Below are 13,907 nucleotides of genomic sequence, written 5' to 3' on the forward strand. Positions count from 1 at the left end.
TTTTTTTTTTTTTTTTATTTCTCTTCTGATTTGACTAGGACCTTTAAAAAGTCGGGATATTTTGTAGGATTTGCGTAGTGAGGATTGGTTGAAGGTTATATAGGTATTTTGAGGTTATCTGTCTCGTGGTTTTTTTGTTCTTTTTAATGTTTCATGGGTGTTGGGGTTCGTTTCATTATGTATAGATGGACTGTTATACTTTCATATTTTGATTTCTTAATTACTAATGGAAGATTTGAATGAACGGCGTATCTTGTGGATTAAATGGATGAATATAATGCCAATCATCATTCATAAATCATCTAGCAGCTAATGCAAATTCTCTCTTCATCATACTATCATACTGTCATAATACAATGCCATCTCATAAGGCATGAAATTTAGAAAGATCAAACCAAAACAAATAAGAAAAAGAAAAGAAAAGAAAATTAAAGATAAAGATCAAAGCAAGAGAGGGAACGCCTTCACCACGGACGAAACAGGCTATTAAGTTTCTAGGCCAAGAGGAATATACCGAATAGGAAATTCATAAATAATACACGTAATAAAAGTTCACACGCCGAGTTCGAGTGACACCATGCAGACTATTTGGCATGGTCGATCAGTTCGGCGTAGAGGGGTTCGGGGATCTTCCGGACGATCAGGACGGTTAGGGCGATGATTTCTTTGGCATCGAGGGGTGGGAAGGATCGGAGGATCTTGTTTGGACTATGCATGACATGTCAGATGGGGGTGTACAGATGTGATGGATCTGTTGTGTTGGGGAGAGGCGTTCTTGGTTTTTGTTTTTCCATTCACTGGTTTTTTTGCCTTTTTTGGTTGCTAGGATTGGAGGTGATGTAACACTATGTAACATACCTTGGGCTTTCGAGGATGGTATCTCTCATTCGGATGAGTTGGGCAACAATACATAGGATGTTTAGGTGTGGGCCGTAGGCGAATAGGAAGTCCCATAGGTGAAGGACTTCCGGTAAGGGTGGTGTACAGGCGCACATGGTCAACACGGATGGGAAGGCGTAGAGCTCCGCTTGCATTCCCTTGGAGAATAGGTATGCCGCAAGCTTGGGTTCGACAATCTCTAGACATCGGTCTACTAGACGGAGTCCTCGATGGACCCCGTCCATAGCCCCTCGGATATAGCCCGGACATTCACGGGTGATGAACGAGTGGAACAGGGCGAAAGCCTCGACTTCACTGCGCGCTGCATAGAGGAACGGTGCGCAGAGGACGTTCATGCCTTGCACGTAGATCGCCGAGTCGCTGGTGATGGTACCGCTGCGGTTGTTGCTCGATATTGTCCTCTCCAGGTCTGATTCTTCCTCTGCGATGCTGGGGGGGGTGTTGATCAGAAACTCTATATCTCGCCGACGAGACGTTGATGAACGAGACTTGACCCTGTTCTTATTCTTTGCATCGTGAAGTTTCCATGCCACCGCGTTAAGTAGCCGGATCAGGCTGGCCTCCGTGACTCGGCGTTTGAATAAGGGGTCGGTGGCCAGCGTGCGGAAAGTGTCGTTGCGGATTTTCGTATATGCTGGTGAGCGGCCCCGGTGAATCAGAGCGAGGTATTCGTCAGTTGGAACAGGAGGGATGTCAAGAAGCGCTAGCCAGAGGTAGACTCGATACGCGGACTAGGAATAGGATTAGTTTGCCATTCTACCTGAAGAAAGAACGCATACCATGCCGTCGGCATCCGCCTCGACCCTTGTAGATAAAATCAAGTATCGTAGCTCTTGTAGTCCTTCGCGGACATTCCCTTGCTGCGGTCCATCCCGCAACAGTGTCTCCAGTACCGATCTCTTGATGCCAAAGCCAGAGCCAGTTTTCCTTCCCGACCGTCGCTGGGTTCCGAGGATAGGAGGTTCACGGGAAGCGGCGTCGCTATTCGACCGAGCTCGACGATGCGTGCGCAGGCGCACCGGCGAATCTAGCTGAGCTGGCTGGGAGAGTTCGTCGGGCCCGGCGGAGGTACGAGCGCTTGGAGGTTGGGATAGCTGGGTTGACGAGAGAAGCTGGTGGGACTGGATCTTGCGCAGACTTCGCATCGTTCGCGGTGATGGAGATTCCGCTAGAGCGGCGAGGTTGAGTTGAGCCTGAGTAGGTTGGGAGGTCATGTTGGGCGGCTGTCCTTCTTGTCTTTTGGTCGGGTCGGCGGAATTCACAGCTTGTCAGCGGTCCTGGATGTACCAACCATCTTTCCTTTTCAAAAAGGACCGTCCATGGATAATTTCCTCCCCTTGTGAGATGAAGTATGCTAAGTTTCTTTTTTCTTTTTCTTTTTTTTCTTTTCTGTCGGGAGCTAGGTGGAATGCGGGGACACGCGACGCGCTGCAAGTAATTTATTTAATGAACTTATTAACTCAATGTTAATACTTTTTTTTTTTTTTTGCCGGAGTTTGGTTCAGTTGCTATGGTGTTTGGTGGATCCCACGAAACTAAGTAATAGTATACCACTCTTTTGGACTGGTCAAACTACCTTTCCATGGTTTGAGAGGATCACAACTCTGGTTCTGGTAACAAAAATAGGAGTAGATCAAATATGAGACGTCTCAGTGTAGCACCTAAGAATACTAGAAATAGATGATTACACAGCTTCCAGAGCTATATGTTAAGGTAAACAATAACAATAGACATCAAATCCCTAGTCGCCGATAACGCCGGAAACCCACTCCCCGTACGGCGATACGGGCCTCATGCTTCTTGCCGTCCATTGGTTTGTCCATTCTGAGCCCCTCCCAGGACCCCATCGACGAATTCTGGGTATCTAAATACCTCCCCTCTCTTCCCTCCGCCAGGGCCCTTACTGCTCTTTCCGCCGAAGGCCCTGCGCCCGGTGAACCCATTCAATACTTCATTAATCTCTCGATCGGTGAGTGGAAGCTCTCCATCCTCCGGGGCCGTGTGCAAAAGAGCGTCGCGCAGTTCCCCCACATTAATCTGGCCGCTATCGTCCTCATCAAAGGCGGCCAACGCATTCACCAATTCTTGGCGCGAAGACAACGGAGCTAGTAGGTTGGACAAGGTGTTTAGGAAGGTAGGGAAGTTGATGGTTTGAGGACTCCCTGGGGGGAAGAACTCCGATAAGGTAGATGGATCTTGACCTATTTGCGAAAGTCAGCTTGAGGTCCCCACATGTGCATCTATAATTTGATATGAGTTTCCCTGATATCGTACCAACGTTTACAAGCACTTCTGCAACATCATCCTTGTCCACTGATCCATCGTTATCCCTGTCGAGAACCTGAAACGCTTCTCTAATTTCTCGTAGTTGCGCCGGTGCTAATTGCGAGGCTGCATCGGATGAGCCTGCCGTCATACCCATAGTCCGGGCACCTAGCCTCGGTGAATTATCCGGTGAATAGGCTCCTCTTGTCGGTGATGCGGAAGGGGACTCTCTGGCAAACCGGGGCTGGGGAATCCGTTCCTGCTTAGTAGGCGAAGCATCTTCATGCTCCACAGTATATGATTGATTTAGCTTGCTCGGAGACACTACCGGAGTGTATCCTCGACTCGGGGAGCTCCCTGGGGTGCTGGGACGGATCCCGGTGGGCGGCGAGTTGGGCGTAGATGGGCGACGGAAGGGAGAGGTACGAGGAGAGCCGAAGGATAACGGTGACGGCTTGAAGGGAGTATTCGAGGTGACCTAGGTATATCACTATGAGCTTGGCAATGATGAATTGCGGGGGAGAGGATGCATCAATCATACCATGACGCAGGTACACCAGTGGAGGATGGTATCTGTGAAGAGGGTGTACTGTCCAATTCAACAAGGTATGGTGTCGCGAGAGGTATGCGTTGTTCAGTCCGCGATATCGATACCTGGTTTGGGTCTCTCTGTCAATGACTTGATATAACTTAAAAAGCACAATCACTTGGATCTAAATAAGTTTCCCAGAAAGGAAAAGCACCCAAACAACCGAAGCAAACAAACACTCGGCGACAAGTCGGCCCGATCCTTGGAAGGGCACGTGCGGGGAGCTTATCCGGAGTAGAAGCAGCATGGAGGCATTCTTGGAATTTTTGATAAGGAGCCAGCCAGTGCGAAATCCTTCCCATTTTTTGATAACGCGGACAAGCGATTGACATGCGAACATCATGACAGTCCTTTCGACCATCAATTGAATTCCTGATCATGGCGATGGTGGTGTTCCCGTGGAATTTCCCCGCTGTGGATCTTGTTGATCGGTACGTGCGGTTTCAAGTCTTGAGGCTTTCCATTCACACTCCCCTTTTCTCGCCCCTGAATCGGATGAATATAATGGTTGATCAACTAAACCTCCGAGCGATCTTCCCACCGTGGCGAGAATAACCCAACTGACAATGACAGCTTGAATGAGCAGTCGGTCCTCTTGGAGTGATTGATTTCAATTTTATCCGATTGAGTATGCGGTTGTTCCTTCGTTACTCGTCCCCATTGTCCGCCGGCCACCAGAAACTCTACATTGATTTGTCCGCGATCTAATCCGAAACATTCCACCCAAACTATCACCTCCTGAAAGGAAAAAAATGAGCCTCACAATCCCTCATCGACCATCCGATGACACCGCTCGCTCGCTTTCGACGTCTAGTTCTTCCAAGACGAATGGGTTACCCCGGTTATCGCCTTCCCCGTCGATCGTGCACAAACGATCCGTGAGCAACTCCGGTGCCTCAGTGCGTACCTATGAGCCAAACCTCGCCAGTCTTTCTGCATTTAAACCACGAAAATGTAAATCTCAATACCCTCAAGATTCGTCCGAGCGCCATGTCGAGTACATCCTCGTTGCCTCCTTTCACATTGACCGGGGTCCGATCATGGAACATCAGTACCCGGCCGCCATCAGCGGTGATGAAAGTATGTTGGCTGAGCTGATGCTCCCGGATCAAACTCACGTCCGGAGCCAAGATTGGACAATCTTTTTCTTGCACAAAGACTCCAATGCCGATCAGGAAGATGACGACTCAGTGAAGGGAGAGAAAAAGAAGAAGAAAAAGAAGACATCAGGCAGATCCCGTGACGGCGACGGGACCGATGACAGTGAGGAGGATCAAGTCGTATCTACTAAGGAAGAGGAGAGTAGTGATGAAGAGGAAGAGGGTGGCGAGGGACCGCCGTTGATGTATGTGTTGAATCTTGTAAATACAAAGCAAGACCATACAGTCAAAAGGTATGTCTCCTTTGCACTTTCTGGGGACGCAACGCGACTAACCGAACGAAAGAGGTGCGGTTGTAAAAGCCATGGCAATATGTACCCGTCACTCATTCCTCCATATATATAAGGTAGGAGGACGCCGTTAGACGCGAGGCAGGGTGATGTGAACTAACACCGAAACAGCCTCTACTTCTTCTGGCTCTGGAAGACTATTTCAAGAACCCATATCTGGAAACGCTAGCCTCGCTATATAATGCCCTGAACGCCATGGATCTTTCTCTGCTGCCCAAGCTGTCGCTTTTAGAGAGACAGATACTGCAGGGTAGTAACTGCAAGGATATGTTTATCGAAAAGTTTGAGCAGATGATCCGTCAACGGATAGAGGAGGAAGGCGGATCTTTCGACACGGACTCCCCGCCCTCGCCGAAGAAGACAATTAAGTACGCGCTTCCTCGGGATACTCACGAGTTTGAGTCGAAGATTGTTTACAACGACATTCCTATACCGGTCAAGGTCCCCACGGTGATCTGGCCTGAGGTGGTGGGCGATTTCTCTCTTATCAAGCTCATACAAATCTTTTCCGTCTCTCATAATACCTCCCCTCAGCCGTTCCCAATCCATCCTCATCTCACCACTAGTGGTCCCTATACCCACCCAATCATCGTCCTTGTCAATGCCATGTTAACCCAGAAGCGGGTAGTGTTTTTGGGCCACAACCGTCCTTCGGGGGAGGTTGCGGAGGCGGTACTTGCCGCATGCGCACTCGCGTCGGGCGGCATCCTACGTGGATTTACCAGACATGCGTTTCCTTACACTGATCTGACTAAGATCGATGATCTTCTGAAGGTCCCTGGCTTCATTGCTGGTGTGACTAATCCCACCTTTGCCAACCATCCCGAGTGGTGGGATGTGCTTTGCGATCTTCCCACAGGCAGAATGAAAATCAGCAGCCATATTGAGCCGGCGCCAATTACAGAAGGACTGTTATACTTTCAACAGCAAGCCTCATTGAACCATATCCATGCTTCGAACTTGAATTCGGACCCCACTGGAGACAGTCTTTTTATGGAAGATATTCAACGCAGCATTACCAACCGCTACGGTGAAAACGCCATTCGAGCCAAATGGCGCGCCTACATTTTGAAGTTCACACGTGTTGCTTCCGCCTTTGAAGAAACCGTGTACGGAGCATCGAATCTCTACATCATCGGGCCCAATGAAGAGCTGTCTCCAGAAAGTCCCAGTGGGGTTCAGGCGGACCCATTGGATCCCACCACACTGCGAGGACATGGCTATGTCTGGCCCGACGAGATATCAAAACAACGCGAATTAATGGCATCTGTCTCCCGTATCGAAGGATGGCGGACAACGCGATCATATTACTCTTTCATCCAAGATATCGCGGCCATGTATTATCCGGCCAGGCCAATCATGAAACCCGACCTTCACCACCACCATGAACGACTCCGGACCCTAAAGCTATCTTCGCCTGAAGCGGGGGCTATCTACATCGCATTTTCTTATGCTGTCAAAGACTACGCTGGTATTTGTCAGCTCCTTACGGTCACGCCGGAAAACCGGGCGGGCCTCTTCTACCTCAGCATGGGTCTATTCCACCCTGATCAGACCGTCCGTGAGGCGACAGTCGACCTCTTGGAGCGGATCAGCCAACACCCCGCTGGTCAGCACTTCTGGAACCAGCTGAACCGCTTCGCCAAACTGGCCTTCTTTCGCGTCAAGCGCGAACGAGACGCGCAGAGCCCGATTTCCGGGCCGGAAATGGGTTTCGGTGAACCCCGGAGTCTGATTGGGGTTGCAATGGGTGACGGGTCAAGATGAAGTTAGTGGATCTTGACCCTCTCCACCCCAGATACATCACGATTACGACCGTTCTATTTCTTTCTTATTCTTTATTGGATATGTTTATTTGATTCGCTTGGATATACCTATTGACGAGCCCCAAGACTCACCGCATTAGCATCTGACGGAGGGTTAGGATGATATTTGATGGCTTACGCTTGCTTTCGTGTCGATATTAATAAACACACATTACAATCCTATGGATTAGATTACATGAATTCTGTCTCTCATAATCAATCGTAGCTTTTGCAGCTTACATACTGTAGACTTGGGACGTAAATGACCGAGACGGGTTGGAAAAAAACCAATAACCCAATTATATAAATATATAAATATTATTACAATACAAAAACACAAAGAGAGAGAAAGAGAGGGAACGAAAGAAATAAGCAACCGCTGTCATAACCCATAACCGTGACCTAAGTCCGTTCGAAGCACCAAAAAAAAGGGCAAGGAAAAGAAAGAGGGGGAATATACAATTTCTACAAGACCAAACCAAACCAAAAGCCATACAAGAGTAACAATCAACACAACCCTAACACACCCACCGCAACAATCGAACCTACCAGCCACCGATCCGGGCGCACAACAGCCCACGACGCAGCCGACCTCGCCGCCTCCGCCGCAACCGTGATATTAGCGTTCGTGAAACTAACCCCACATTGAGAATTGATGGCCCTTGCAGACGGGAGATACGAGCGGGCGAGCGGCTGGCCTTTTTTCTGCGCCCACTCGCCGAAGACGTCCATGGATGCTTGGACGCACTTGTCGCAGGTGGGATAGGGCGGGTAGGTGAGGGTTGTGCCGTAGGGGATGGAGTAGACATCGTAGTCGGCCGGGCTGGAGCTGTTGGTGACGGCGTCAACGAAGCAGTAGGCGCCTGTGGAGGGGTTCTTGAGACAGGTGGCCCGGTACATGGGTTCGTAGATGATCATGTCGGTGTAGGCGTTTGTGACGATGGGGTTGCCTAGTTCGTAGTCCTTGGCGCAGGCGTCGGATTTGGTGATGCGCGAGGCGAGGTCGGACATTAGGGAGGAGCATTGGGATACGTCGGCGGCGCAGGCGAGGTCCAGCAGGCGGGAGGTGGCGGCGGCGGATTTGAGGGTTTGGAAGAAGGAGCTGGAGTCCCGGATGAACATGGAGAGCGCGTAGCAGCTGGTGAATTTGGAGTCGGAGAGGAACTTCTTGAAGAACTTGGGGCAGGTGTCGGAGGTGAAGTTGGTGGAGAGGTTGGTGTCGAATGGCGCGGGGAGGTCGCTGTTTGTTGATCTGGAAGACAAGGTTGACTGGGTGTTGTCGTCACGGTTTTCCTCCGGTGAGACGAGGATTGGCGAGTCCGTTGCCTCTTCATCATAGCTGCTGTCGAGCTGGACGGTGACGTCGCGGAGGTATGGTTCCGCACGTTCCTTGAGTGGAGTATCAGATACATCGTGAAGATCCTCGCCGACGATCTCTCCGCTGACAGACGCGAGAGAGAGGGCGGATTCTAGATCTGTCTGGACAACGGGTGGGATCACCGACGCAACGACCGAGGGGACCGCAATGACCGTCAGTAATAAATGGCGGAGACTGGGCAATCGCGTCTTTCGGCGAGGGCGCATGTTGCTGGTCTGCATACTTGACGCTCGGACAGTGGAATTCCACCGAGATTTCATCGGGATGACAGATGAATAAATGAATGGCTTGCCACAAATGGCATGTAAAGGAGCGTCACAATTGGTAAGGAGCGAAAGATAAAAAGAGAGACGAAGGTGAGATTATGATTATAATTATTATTATTATTGTTATGGAAGGGGCATGGTAGCAGGTTCACTGGCCACACACATTTGGTGGTTGGGAGAGCCAGGAGGTCAGAGGATGAGGTTGAAGAAAACTAGACTCTCTAGTACGTGCACCAACCCCCCGAACTTATAGTTAACTAGTGAAGGAATTAATCTAAATACGGTTATTAAAAAACGAACCCGAGAGAAATTCTGACAGGTAACGAGAACGAGGGAGAGGGAAAAAAAAAAAAGGGGAATTCAGCATCAAAGAACGGGAGGCACAGAAAAGAGAAGTCTGGACCGTCCACTAGACGGGGATTTATTCTTAGCAGTCGTGGTCATTGGTGGATCCTCGAGTTTACATTAGGTTATCGGCATTTTAAAATCAATAATAATCTCATTAAATTTATAAAATCTAATTAGAACTCAGAAAAAAACAGGAATGACAGGCGGGGAAATGAAAGGAAAAGAATCGGTGGATTTCATGGGATCATGTTAGGGTTGCATGTCGATGCCTGAATCTAGAACCATTTTTTGTCACCTGAAAAAAAGGGAAATCCTTGCATGGACTCGACCATCCAATTTCCTCCGTCATACTCTGTCTCCACCAAATGCATGGCTGTCTACCTATTTTTCAAGCCGGAGAGATCTATCTAGCTGTCTTTCCCTATCGCTGTTTCCTTTGTTTCCCTCCCTTGTATGCCCTGGATGAAATCACCCACGCTCCACAACCCATCCATCCCGAATAAGAGCGAGAACACCTATTGGCTCATTGCCCCAAGGTCGTATCCATGGTACCGGAGAAGTCCTTTTGTTGGTTCGATCGAAGGAACCCAGATCGCTTAGGTTAAAGCCATGCTCGGCTATACAGCCATCTCCACGTTGATCAAACCGCACTACAGCAAAAGGTTGAATTCCCCACTGCTGTACTGTCCCGAGCCAGATCCCGTTCGTGGTTATCGGTGTGTCATTCCACGACACTGAGCCGAGCCAGTGGAGAAGAGCGGAGACCAACTCGGGCGGCACAGCAGCAAGCACCGGGATTGTTTCGGTACGGGGGCTATCGCATTGAATGGTGCTTCATTTGGGCGTCGGTGGTTGCCCTGGAGTATACGGTTCGGCTTGCCAAGTTAAGGCAAGTTTGACGCTGGTCGACTCGAAGATTTAAATAGTAACTGCAGGCTGAATTTCTTCTCATGAACTCTCGGGCAAACAACATGACAATCATATAGCCTATCCCGAAGACTGTCGTCTCACACCATAACTGATATCACAACCTGTCTTGTTTCCTGCAGATCAGTTCATGATCAGTCACACCATGTGGCTGATCCTGGAGGGTCCTGTAAAACTTGAGTCGCGAGGCTGCTGCTGGTCTGTCCCCAATTCCTAGTCTCGAGGCAAGAAAGTCTTCGGGAAGGGCTTCCAAATATAACGAGGTCCTCTTATTTTCTCAATATTGTGACAGAACCCTAGTGCCAAGATGGCGATCCAGTACCAATGCCACGTTGCCCTTTGATCTGCAAAGACATGTGCGTAACGAACACCAGTTCGCCCATACTCAGGATACGCAGTCTTACCAGCTATATAATCTGGGAGTACTTCTTAGAAAGCCGAGGTCATACGGGCGATACGAGAATATTTATAAGCCTACAGAATCTTGATGTAGCCGAAATCAAGAGTAAATATGAAATCCCAAAATAAATCCATGTTATCTTGGACTAGTTAGATGGCAATTCCTGTTTTTCCCTCGACACAATAGGCTATTGGTAGCGGCAACTGTATAATTAATATCATCAAGAGTTCAGGTGTTGAGTAAAAATGGTTCTGCGTGACATATATCATCATGTCTTGCTGGTAAAGATCCAGTGTGGATTGAGTTTTGTAACGGGCTGTACAGCTATGGATAGCCCTAAACTACCATGGCTACTAGCGGATTAAGTAGCAAGAAGCCCCGATGGCTAGATTGCCCAACTGCCCTGGAGTTTTCCATTTGACGCTATCGGTAGCGATATATAGATGGGGAATCCCTTGAACACAGAGGCACAGATACAATAAAATGGTACGTGCCAAAGCTCAATCTGGTCCACATGAGGCTCGAGAATATCGCGCTGACCCCATTATGCAGCCAAGCCATATCCTAGCAATGATATTCTCTCTCTACTTCCTTATGAATGTGCTCTGTAGTCTCTTTTCTTATCGCTCGATAAAGCACGATGGGAATCCAACCCAACCGGCGACGCCAGCCAATCAAGACCCAGAGAATCTCATCCCACATTTCTATCCGACTGACTAAGAAACTTATGAATGCAGCACTTTCTGGCCGTTGACCGATTATTGACCCCTCTCGTGAGAATCAGCTTGCTACCGTGGACAACCTGTATCTTTGACTTACCCACCAAGTCCCTGCGTTAGCATCTCCGCTCCTTCACTATGTCCGCAGACCCTCTGGTCCCCGAGACTCGGGTCCTGGCCATTGCAAGCCATGTAAGTCACTCGGCCAAATGGGGCCAAGATCGCCATAGAGGGCAAGTTTGACTGATTCCGGATGCATAGGTTGTCTATGGGTATGTGTCCCATCGTGGTTGAGATCCCGGAGAATCGAATCGAGTCCCCCTGCTTCTCCAGATCTTACATCGCCCCGCAATGACTCCCCGCGGGACCATCTACCCAAACCTTATCATAGTTTGTAGTTGCTAATACCAGACCACCAGCTATGTCGGAAACAAAATGGCAACGCTGGTCATGCAACTCCTCGGCTGTGATGTTGCGGCCCTGAACACCGTCCATTTCAGTGAGTCAAGAGCCCACGCTTCCTGAAGGACCCCCAACATTGACATCTCAAACAGGCAATCACACCGGCTACGGCCAATTCAAAGGCACACGGGCAACAGCCGAGCAGATCACTGAGCTCTACGAGGGTCTATGCCAGAGCCACCTAACAGACTTCGACGTCATGCTCTCCGGCTACGCGCCCAGCGCCGCAGCCGTCGAAGCCGTCGGCGCAATCGGCATGGACCTGCAGCGCAAGGCCGAAAAGAACCCCGGCTCGTTCTTCTGGGGTGAGACACCTACACGATAGTGAACTGTAGTAGATCCAACTAACGCAACCCAGTCCTGGACCCAGTGATGGGCGACCAAGGCCGCCTCTACGTCAACGACGAAGTAGTCCCCGCCTATAAGAAAATCATCCACCACGCGGACTTGATCCTGCCCAACCAGTTCGAAGCAGAGTACGTCCAACGAGTCAAGTCCAAACCCCCAACTCCACCTTTCCTTGATCAGTGTATCCTTATCTCTAACACCCCGGCAGAGTCCTCTCCGGCACGAAGATAACCTCCCTATCCACCCTCGCCTCAGCCATAACCGCCATCCACGCCACCTACAACATCCCTCACGTAATAATCACCTCCGTCGACATCTCCAAATTCACCTCGCCATCCCGATCTACCTCCCAATCCGCGCCAAAAACCCTAACCATCATCGGCTCAACAACCCGCTCCGACGGCTCCCCGCGCCTCTTCCGCATCGACGTCCCCGCCCTGGACTGTTACTTCAGCGGCACAGGAGACATGTTCGCCGCGCTGATCGTCGCCCGTCTCCGTGAAGCCGTTTTCGCAGAGGACCCGGTCCTCCGAGGCACCAGGTCCTGGGTTTCACCTGATAGGGTCGGGGCGACGGATTTGCCGCTGGCGAGGGCGACGGTGCGGGTCTTGGCTAGTATGCATTGCGTGCTAGAGAAGATGATGGAGGAGCGGGATGCGGAGTTGAGGGCTGTGGATGCGCGGGGGGATGAGGGGTTAAGTGAGGAGGAGAAGGTGAAGAGGGTGCATTTGAGGAAGAGTAAGGCGGCAGAGGTGAGGCTTGTACGGAATGTGGGGTTTTTGAGGGAGCCGACGGTGGTGTTTGAGGCGGTGGAGTGGAGAGAGGAGGATTTGCCGGGTTTCAGTAATTAGCTAGATTGATAGATAAATGGTGCATGTTGCATGTTGCTTGATTATGATATGAGATGAGATGACATGATATGATAGATGGAGATTATTAGATGGTGGCTTTATCTATAGCTGTATATGCTTTTCTTTTCACTTGACTATATATTCTACTCGGTGGATATGTATGGCCCTAAGAGTATATCCGTCTTGTTGGTGTTACGAATATGGAATGCTGTCCATTTCTAAATATCCCGAAAGTTTGTAAATGGGGAAATGCAAATTCTTTTTCTATAATCCAACGCCAACCCAATTAAATCCCACACCCGATCGTTCATTTCATCATGGGTATCTAGTTAGCACCGGTGCTACCGAATCCGCCGGCGCCACGCACGCTCTCCTCCAGCTCCTCGACGACCAGCACTTCGGGGGTATAGATCTGCGTCCACGCATTAGCACCTAACTAGACAGAAAGGAGCCGGAGAGGAGGGGAGAGGAGGGGGGGGGGGGGGGGGGGGGTACGGGTATGGGAAACAGAAGAAACTCACCCTCTCCACGATAAGCTGGGCAACACGATCGCCGACATTGACGGGGAAGTCGACGTCGGAGTGGTTGAACAGCAGGACCTTTACCTCACCGCGGTAATCGGCGTCGATGACACCGGCTCCGGTGTCGATGAAGTGCTTCGCGGCCAGCCCGCTGCGGGGTGCGATGCGGCCGTCTGATTCAAGGGACTCATTAGCGAATACTCGTTTCAAGGGTGTTTTTCGTTGTGCAAAAGTTCAGATGGGGGGCGAATAGATAAGGCAAGAAACAAGTAAACATACAGGTTCCCTCCGGCACGGCAATGGCAATGCCCGTGTCGACGAGCGCCTTGCCCTTCGCGGGAATCACGGTCTCTTTGGCACTGTACATATCATAACCGGCAGCGAAGGCCGAGCCGCGGGTCGGGGCGCGGCCAGCATCGTTCAACTTCTTGATGAGGAGAGGGGGCAGAGGCTGCGAGATGGAGGTGACGGGGGTGTTGTTGGTCATGGTGGAATCTTCGGTGTTTGGCTTGGTGCGCTTGGCGAGAGGTGAGGCTGGGAGGGAGGGAGGTTCACGGGATGTGGTTTCGGTCGTTGTTGGAGGGGGAGTGGTCTCTTTGGTCATGATGGATGTGAAGCGATTGAGGCGATTGAAGAAGAATTGTTGGTGATGAGACAGTTGGCCGATGCGCGTCAAGG

At 50.3% G+C, this 13,907-nt stretch overlaps 6 protein-coding genes across 6 annotated transcripts; 2 read left to right on the top strand and 4 right to left on the bottom strand.

The window, feature by feature from the left end:
- Nucleotides 1-295: 295 nt before the first annotated feature.
- Nucleotides 296-2,332, bottom strand: BDW43DRAFT_275534 (rab-GTPase-TBC domain-containing protein). Its single transcript, XM_032041864.1, has 3 exons — nucleotides 1,680-2,332; nucleotides 859-1,631; nucleotides 296-708 (listed from the first exon to the last, which is right to left on the bottom strand). The coding sequence occupies exons 1-3, from the start codon at nucleotides 2,112-2,114 to the stop codon at nucleotides 585-587; spliced, it is 1,332 nt and encodes a 443-aa protein (XP_031900421.1). The 5' UTR covers nucleotides 2,115-2,332; the 3' UTR covers nucleotides 296-584.
- A 218-nt stretch (nucleotides 2,333-2,550) lies between these two features.
- BDW43DRAFT_275535 (putative calmodulin) lies at nucleotides 2,551-3,852 on the bottom strand. Its single transcript, XM_032041865.1, has 3 exons — nucleotides 3,707-3,852; nucleotides 3,175-3,643; nucleotides 2,551-3,101 (listed from the first exon to the last, which is right to left on the bottom strand). Exons 1-3 carry the CDS (start codon nucleotides 3,707-3,709, stop codon nucleotides 2,692-2,694), a joined length of 882 nt encoding a protein of 293 aa, XP_031900422.1. The 5' UTR covers nucleotides 3,710-3,852; the 3' UTR covers nucleotides 2,551-2,691.
- Nucleotides 3,853-4,034: 182 nt separating this feature from the next.
- On the top strand, nucleotides 4,035-7,164 carry BDW43DRAFT_275537 (AFI1/MesA family protein). Its single transcript, XM_032041866.1, has 4 exons — nucleotides 4,035-4,185; nucleotides 4,341-5,147; nucleotides 5,200-5,260; nucleotides 5,316-7,164. Exons 2-4 carry the CDS (start codon nucleotides 4,507-4,509, stop codon nucleotides 6,969-6,971), a joined length of 2,358 nt encoding a protein of 785 aa, XP_031900423.1. The 5' UTR covers nucleotides 4,035-4,185; nucleotides 4,341-4,506; the 3' UTR covers nucleotides 6,972-7,164.
- Nucleotides 7,165-7,272: 108 nt separating this feature from the next.
- On the bottom strand, nucleotides 7,273-9,000 carry BDW43DRAFT_275542 (uncharacterized protein). The gene has a single exon (XM_032041867.1). It carries the CDS (start codon nucleotides 8,645-8,647, stop codon nucleotides 7,517-7,519), a length of 1,131 nt encoding a protein of 376 aa, XP_031900424.1. The 5' UTR covers nucleotides 8,648-9,000; the 3' UTR covers nucleotides 7,273-7,516.
- A 1,876-nt stretch (nucleotides 9,001-10,876) lies between these two features.
- Nucleotides 10,877-12,862, top strand: BDW43DRAFT_81829 (pyridoxal kinase). Its single transcript, XM_032050554.1, has 5 exons — nucleotides 10,877-11,239; nucleotides 11,309-11,546; nucleotides 11,602-11,814; nucleotides 11,868-11,985; nucleotides 12,066-12,862. The coding sequence occupies exons 2-5, from the start codon at nucleotides 11,483-11,485 to the stop codon at nucleotides 12,706-12,708; spliced, it is 1,038 nt and encodes a 345-aa protein (XP_031900425.1). The 5' UTR covers nucleotides 10,877-11,239; nucleotides 11,309-11,482; the 3' UTR covers nucleotides 12,709-12,862.
- A 1-nt stretch (nucleotide 12,863) lies between these two features.
- BDW43DRAFT_81810 (dUTPase-like protein) lies at nucleotides 12,864-13,770 on the bottom strand. The gene is made up of 3 exons (XM_032050553.1): nucleotides 13,509-13,770; nucleotides 13,230-13,402; nucleotides 12,864-13,120 (listed from the first exon to the last, which is right to left on the bottom strand). Exons 1-3 carry the CDS (start codon nucleotides 13,714-13,716, stop codon nucleotides 13,034-13,036), a joined length of 468 nt encoding a protein of 155 aa, XP_031900426.1. The 5' UTR covers nucleotides 13,717-13,770; the 3' UTR covers nucleotides 12,864-13,033.
- Nucleotides 13,771-13,907: the final 137 nt, after the last annotated feature.

Source organism: Aspergillus alliaceus, assembly GCF_009176365.1.
Source record: "Aspergillus alliaceus strain CBS 536.65 unplaced genomic scaffold BDW43scaffold_21, whole genome shotgun sequence".
NCBI lineage: Eukaryota > Fungi > Ascomycota > Eurotiomycetes > Eurotiales > Aspergillaceae > Aspergillus > Aspergillus alliaceus.

Coding starts and splice junctions, on each gene's coding strand:
- BDW43DRAFT_275534 (XM_032041864.1), bottom strand. CDS start 2,114: ATGACCTCCCAACCTACTCAGGCTCAACTCAACCTCGCCGCTCTAGCG. Junction 1,632..1,679: donor AGGCGGATGCCGACGGCATG/GTATGCGTTCTT, acceptor TCCTATTCCTAG/TCCGCGTATCGAGTCTACCT. Junction 709..858: donor ACCATCCTCGAAAGCCCAAG/GTATGTTACATA, acceptor TGTCATGCATAG/TCCAAACAAGATCCTCCGAT.
- BDW43DRAFT_275535 (XM_032041865.1), bottom strand. Junction 3,102..3,174: donor AGAAGTGCTTGTAAACGTTG/GTACGATATCAG, acceptor TTTCGCAAATAG/GTCAAGATCCATCTACCTTA.
- BDW43DRAFT_275537 (XM_032041866.1), top strand. CDS start 4,507: ATGAGCCTCACAATCCCTCATCGACCATCCGATGACACCGCTCGCTCG. Junction 5,148..5,199: donor CAAGACCATACAGTCAAAAG/GTATGTCTCCTT, acceptor ACCGAACGAAAG/AGGTGCGGTTGTAAAAGCCA. Junction 5,261..5,315: donor CATTCCTCCATATATATAAG/GTAGGAGGACGC, acceptor ACACCGAAACAG/CCTCTACTTCTTCTGGCTCT.
- BDW43DRAFT_275542 (XM_032041867.1), bottom strand. CDS start 8,647: ATGAAATCTCGGTGGAATTCCACTGTCCGAGCGTCAAGTATGCAGACC.
- BDW43DRAFT_81829 (XM_032050554.1), top strand. CDS start 11,483: ATGGCAACGCTGGTCATGCAACTCCTCGGCTGTGATGTTGCGGCCCTG. Junction 11,547..11,601: donor CCTGAACACCGTCCATTTCA/GTGAGTCAAGAG, acceptor CATCTCAAACAG/GCAATCACACCGGCTACGGC. Junction 11,815..11,867: donor CCCCGGCTCGTTCTTCTGGG/GTGAGACACCTA, acceptor AACGCAACCCAG/TCCTGGACCCAGTGATGGGC.
- BDW43DRAFT_81810 (XM_032050553.1), bottom strand. CDS start 13,716: ATGACCAACAACACCCCCGTCACCTCCATCTCGCAGCCTCTGCCCCCT. Junction 13,403..13,508: donor TGCCGTGCCGGAGGGAACCT/GTATGTTTACTT, acceptor CCCTTGAATCAG/ACGGCCGCATCGCACCCCGC. Junction 13,121..13,229: donor CCCAGCTTATCGTGGAGAGG/GTGAGTTTCTTC, acceptor GCGTGGACGCAG/ATCTATACCCCCGAAGTGCT.